The sequence below is a fragment of the Pundamilia nyererei genome, unplaced genomic scaffold (genome assembly GCF_000239375.1).
Source record: "Pundamilia nyererei isolate P.nyererei 1_Seehausen unplaced genomic scaffold, PunNye1.0 scaffold00662, whole genome shotgun sequence".
Classification (NCBI taxonomy): domain Eukaryota; kingdom Metazoa; phylum Chordata; class Actinopteri; order Cichliformes; family Cichlidae; genus Pundamilia; species Pundamilia nyererei.
In genome coordinates this window covers 13,446-19,471 of record NW_005188063.1, presented here as the reverse complement: position 1 = coordinate 19,471, position 6,026 = coordinate 13,446, and the positions used below count along the sequence as shown (strand labels likewise).

At 46.2% G+C, this 6,026-nt stretch overlaps 1 protein-coding gene across 1 annotated transcript in view; it reads left to right on the top strand.

Moving 5' to 3' along the window:
* ubr2 (ubiquitin protein ligase E3 component n-recognin 2) overlaps nucleotides 1-6,026 on the top strand; it is a 27,723-nt gene that overhangs the window by 12,510 nt on the left and 9,187 nt on the right. The window contains exons 16-22 of the mRNA XM_005754794.2: nucleotides 475-535; nucleotides 621-745; nucleotides 3,572-3,624; nucleotides 3,741-3,843; nucleotides 3,931-3,979; nucleotides 4,061-4,215; nucleotides 5,854-5,956. Coding sequence (XP_005754851.2) covers nucleotides 475-535; nucleotides 621-745; nucleotides 3,572-3,624; nucleotides 3,741-3,843; nucleotides 3,931-3,979; nucleotides 4,061-4,215; nucleotides 5,854-5,956 — 649 coding nt within the window. The remainder of the gene's footprint in view (nucleotides 1-474; nucleotides 536-620; nucleotides 746-3,571; nucleotides 3,625-3,740; nucleotides 3,844-3,930; nucleotides 3,980-4,060; nucleotides 4,216-5,853; nucleotides 5,957-6,026) is intronic.

The following is a 6,026-nucleotide window of genomic DNA, read 5'->3' as shown; positions in this document are numbered from 1 at the left end:
CCGCACATCCTCCTCAGACACAGTGTGCGCACTGACGTCATCCGCGGTGCGCCCACTGTCCGGTCTCATGGTGTTCGCTGTGTCGAATCTAGCGTAGAATACGTTTAGATCCTCACACAGAGAGGCCGTGGTCTGCGGTGTGCTGGTTTCCCTCTAAAGTCTGTGATCGTGTTTAGTCCCTGCCACATACTCTGAGGGTTGTCAAACTGTTGCTCCACCCTGTCCCTGTACTCACGTTTGGCTGCTTTGATCGTCTTTCGGAGTTGGTAATGTGCGTGTTTGTAGTCCGATGTGTTCGCGGAGGCAAAGGCGGTGCTCCGTGCCGCGCGAACATCTCCGTTAATCCAGGGTTTTTGATTTGGGAAGGATTTAAGAAGGATTCAAGTCCTCAAAAATCCATTTGCAATGTTGAATCTTTCGAGTTAAACGCTACAGGTGTATGACTGACTCCTCCCACTCTGTCCTGTGTTTCAGGACCTGGTCCAGCAGAACACTCTCATCGAAGAGATGCTTCATCTCATCATTATGGTGGTCGGTGAGTTTGTTTCCTCTGAAAATGAGTCAGAGAGGTCGCCTTGTCCAGGTGCAACATTAGCACTGCCTCTGCATGTGTGTTACAGGTGAGCGGTACGTGGCGGGCGTTGGCCAGGTGGAGCCCTACGATGAGGTCAGAAGAGAAATCATCCACCTGCTGTCCATCAGACCGATGGCTCACAGCGAGCTTGCCAAGGCTCTACCTGAGAATGTGAGACCCTAACCTGTCTGTTAATGTTTTTTTAGTTATGCTGTTACATATTTGTAAGTATTTGTGAGTTCTGCTTTAAAAAGTTTATTAACCCTCTGGGCTCGACGGACGCGTCGGCACATCCAAATCACACGACCAATTTAAGATGACTTTGCAACAAGATGCAGCCAACCCGAGTCTCCAAGTTTAAAGTCTAAGTGCAGACTTCAAACTATATACAAGTTTTTAAGTTGTGTTGATAGGACACGAAAAACCAGAGTCATGATCAAAAATATACCTGATGTTTTTTGCTGAATACTATCGGCACTCTCTGCTTGTGACCAAATAAAAGAAAGAAAAAGCACCGCTTTCCTATTGGTGGAAAAATGTACCATGTCAACCAATCACAAAATGATATGGCAACATGTGACAATTGGTTGTTTAGGAAGGAGGAGAGGTTTTAGGAGTGACAGCGGTGAGAGAGTGTTTAGACACAAGAGATTTGTGACATTCAGTGTGTTTGGAGTGTGTAGTTGATGTGTACTTTTATGTAGTTTGCAGTTTTATGCAGTTACCCTGTACTTTTGTGTAGTTGGTGTGCAGTTTTGTGTAGTCTTTTGTGTTGTCAGTGGGTAGTTTTGTGTAGTTTGTGGCTAGTTAGTGCGTACTTTTGTGTAGTGTGTGCAGTTTTAACTACACTCAACAAAAATATAAACGCAACACTTTTGTTTTTGCTCCCATTCCCCATGGGATGGACGTAGAGACCTAAAATTCATTCCAGATACACAATATAACCATCCCTCCCAAACAGTGGTCACAAATCAGTCCAAATGTGTGGTAGTGGGCACATCTGCTATATTGAGATAATCCATCCCACCTCACAGGTGTGCCACATCAGGATGCTGATCTGACATCATGAGTAGTGCACAGGTGTACCTCAGACTGCCCACAACAAAAGGCCACCCTGGAATGTGCAGTTTTGTCTCACAGCAAAATGCCACAGATGCCACAAGCAATGAGGGAGCGTGCAATTGGCATGCTGACAGCAGGAATGTCAACCAGATCTGTCGCCCGTGCATTGAATGTTCATTTCTCAACCATAAGCCGTCTCCACAGGCGTTTCAGAGAATATGGCAGCACATCCAACCGGCCTCACAACCGCAGACCTCGTGTAACCACACCAGCCCAGGACCTCCACATCCAGCAGGTTCACCTCCAAGATCGTCTGAGACCAGCCACCCAGACAGCTGCTGGAACAATTGGTTTGCACAATCAAACAATTTCTGCACAAACTGTCAGAAACCGTCTCAGGGACGCTCAACTGCATGCCCGTCGTCCTCATCGGGGTCTTGACCTGACTCCAGCTCGTCGCCGTAACAGACTTGTGTGGGCAAATGCTCACATTCGATGGCGTCTGGCACGTTGGAGAGGTGTGCGCTTCACGGATGAATCATGGTTCACATTGTTCAGGGCAGATGGCAGCTGAGAATGTCCCAGTTCTTGCATGGCCAGCATACTCACCGGACATGTCACCCATTGAGCATGTTCGGGATGTGCTTGACCGGCGTATACGACAGCGTGTACCAGTTCCCACGAATATCCAACAACCTCGCACAGCCATTGAAGTGGAGTGGACCAACATTCCACAGGCCACACTTGACAATCTGATAGACTCCATGTGACGATGTGTTGCACTGCATGAGGCAAATGGTGGTCACACCAGATACTGACCGGTTCTGGGTCCCCAGACCCCCAATAGCGCAAAAAACTGCACATTCCAGGGTGGCCTTTTGTTGTGGGCAGTCTGAGGTACACCTGTGCACTACTCATGATGTCAGATCAGCATCCTGATGTGGCACACCTGTGAGGTGGGATGGATTATCTCAATATAGCAGATGTGCCCACTACCACACATTTGGACTGATTTGTGATCACTGTTTGGGAGGGATGGTTATATTGTGTATCTGGAATTAATTTTAGGTCTCTACGTCCATCCCATGGGGAATGGGAGCAGTAACAAAGGTGTTGCGTTTATATTTTTGTTGAGTGTAGTTAGTGGGTAGTTTTGTGTTGTTGGTGTGCAGTTTTATGTACTTAGTGTGCAATTTTGTGTAGTTAGTCGACTGCTGAATGTCACAGTTGCTGCCAAAAAGCCACCAAAGGCAGATTACAGTGTAAACTGTGTCTCCAACACCTGCTGCTGTCTGGCCTGCAGGTATCAGGCTGTGATGTTCTCCTTTATCTTATAGTGGACACAAATTATATTTTAGAGTGGCGGAAATAATTTGTGTGGCATGATATTTGATGCAGAACAGCTGATTGTTCTGTGAATTGTTTGAAATGGTTTGAAATGGCCCGCCTTGGCTGCATTTTTAGGTAAATAGATGCAAATAACTTGTGCATAGGTTATTAAAATGTACAGTTTATATTTGCATTTCAAATTACGAAAATGATTCATTAATGTTTGTGTTAGTTACAGCAAAAAATATAACCTTTTTTCTACTCAGATTTTATGTTTTTTACCTGACTTTAGATCAGTTGTGTTAATACAACCGTAGTAGTTTCACTGTAAATTCAGACATGTGAGGTCGTGCTGAAAAGAATGATACCAAACAAGGCAAAGTAAATGAGTAAAATCAAAGGTAACCCCAGAGCGTTAAACTCAGACACTTTGTAAGACTCGATCATACAAGATCTGCTGAACAGGTGAACCCTGACTTACCTGAGGCTAAAATGTTTTGTTTGTGTGCTATTCAGTGTTTCTGAATAGCACACAATTTACTGTTTTTACTTCTGTGCGCTGAAACATTTTTAGTTTGATGTAATAACCTGAGTTTGTGTCTTCAGGGGAACAAGGAGACGGGGCTGGAGAGAGTCATCGACAGCGTGGCTTCATTCAAGTCAGTCTTCCACCTCAAATATCATCAGTCCACCTTAAATATACGTGCATCCTTACAATTTCTCTTTGTTCTCTATGTTACAATAACTGCAGTACTGAGTGTATTTGTACTAACAGGAAACCAGGTGTGACAGGTAGAGGGCTGTATGAGCTCCGCCCTGAGTGGAACAGATACTTCAACCTGTACTTCCATCACTACAGCAGAGCTGACCAGTCAAAGGTACGCTCACTGATCTGGATGCGGATCAGAGCGTTATTGATTGGTGTACGTGTTGTTGCTATGGTAACGCTGCGTCCTGTGTTTCAGGCTGAGGAAGCTCAGAGAAAGCTGAGGAGACAGAGTGGCGAGGACACAGGTAAGCACACCTGTACAAAACACCAGCAGGAAGACTGATGGATGACATGGTCACCTTGGTAACGTGTCTTTGTGTGCATAGCCCTGCCCCCTCCCCCTCCTCCCCCCCTCTGCCCTCTCTTCGGCAGCCTGGTGAACCTCCTGCAATGTGATGCGCTGCTCGCCATAGAGGGCGCCGTGCTGCAGTGGGCCGTGGAGCCCAGCGGGGGGGGCTGGACTGAGTCCATGCTGCAGAGGGTGAGTGTGTGTGTTTAGAATAAAGTAGCTCTTTATTGTCGTTGCACATGAAATAAAATGTAAATGAGGGAGCAGGAATAAATAAGCAACAGGAGGGACACACTGGAGAGGAGAGGTCTGGGAACCAGTCCAGAGACTTGGTCTGAACACAGTGTGAGTGGCCTGAGTGATGGGGGGTTAGTCAGACCATGGGCCTTTCTCAATACGCAAGTCCGTACTCGGGTTACAGACTCACGATTTGTACAACTGGAACACCAGCGTACTTGATGATGTCACAGTTTTTACTGCTGTCACCTCTTAATTTAACTGTGAGTAATATGTTATGAAGCTGAACTTTCATCTCAGCCAAACCGATTTACTCAGGAACAAATAAAACACTGAAATAAACCAAACATTAACATTTAGAAGTGATCTACGTGACTTATATATCATGTTTAACCTGAGTAGCCAAAGACCGCAGGTGGTTTGAAAACGATCTGCCGGTAGTTCGCTGTTCCTGCTGGCTCTAGTGACCCTTGACCTCCCGGTCAGCTATCGAGTTGGTGGGTACAGATGTCTCTGAAAACGTCGGAGCACTTTTGCAAGTATGTGATGTTTTGATAAACCGAGCAGATATCTGAAGCTTACACAGCTACATTCTCGCCTGAAAGTATCTAAAAATGTTATTTTAAGAGTAATATTTAAATTTAAACGTTTTTAGCCGCACTCCTCCACCATTGCCATGTTTGAGCTTTGGACGAAATGCATTCTGGGATATTTAGCTGTACCAAGTACACACAAGTCACCGCCGATGTATGCTCGATAAAACTTGCGGAGCGAGAACACATCTGGGAATTTTTCACGTTCTCGGCTTGATGCGTACTTTGAATTGGAACAGTACTTGGTCTCCGACTGATGACATATCACGAGTCCACGAGTACTGTATTGTCCCCCTGGTAGGACGCTTGACCTGTTGGTGGCATTTGTAGAGTACAGATTGCAAACTTGCCTCATTAATGTCCCCAACAATGATATGGACAGATATGCTCTCTCTGCTGTTTACTAATAGTAAGTTGGAGGTGGTTGAGCGCTGAGCTAACGTTAGCATCAGGGGGATGTAAACAATGGTAACTATGGCTACCGTTAGCTTGCAAGGTAGATCAAAGGGACATGACATGACCTCTGAGTCCGGTGAGCAGTGACTGTTTATAGTTGTGTTGTTACGACTGTAGTCCTACAGCCCCTGCCCTTACCTTTGTTGTGGTCCTGGTGGTGTAGGGTCCAGCCTGGTGACTCCACTGGGGCATCAGGGATGTTAGGATGGAGCCAGGATTCAGTTACACTCAGTAGACAACACTCCCAGACAACACGGTTGTAGTACATCTCTGATTGTAGCTCCTCCCTTTTGTTTGTGAGGGATCTGGTGTTGGTGAGGAAGCTGGGTGAAAGCGGAGATTTGCGTTGCTGTTTTCGATAGTCAGCTCTGCGTCCCGCTTTTGTTTTCTCGTGTGTTCATCAGTGTTAGATCAGGTGACCAGCTTTAATGGCTGACTGTAATCATCACTGTGATCTTCAGAAACACCTGTAGAGGCCGCCCTCTGTCCTAAATAAAATGAACATCAGATTCAAAGTGTGTGTGTGTTTGTACCTCACCTGCAGGTGCTCCACCTGGTGGGCATGGCTCTGCTGGAAGAGCAGCAGCAGCTGGAGAGCAGCAGCGGAGATGAAGATGTCACTTTCAACTACACCTGCAAGATCACACGTTAGTACACCTGTGTGTGTGTGTGTGTGTGTGTGTGTGTGTGTGTGTGTGTGTGTGTGTGTGTGTGTGT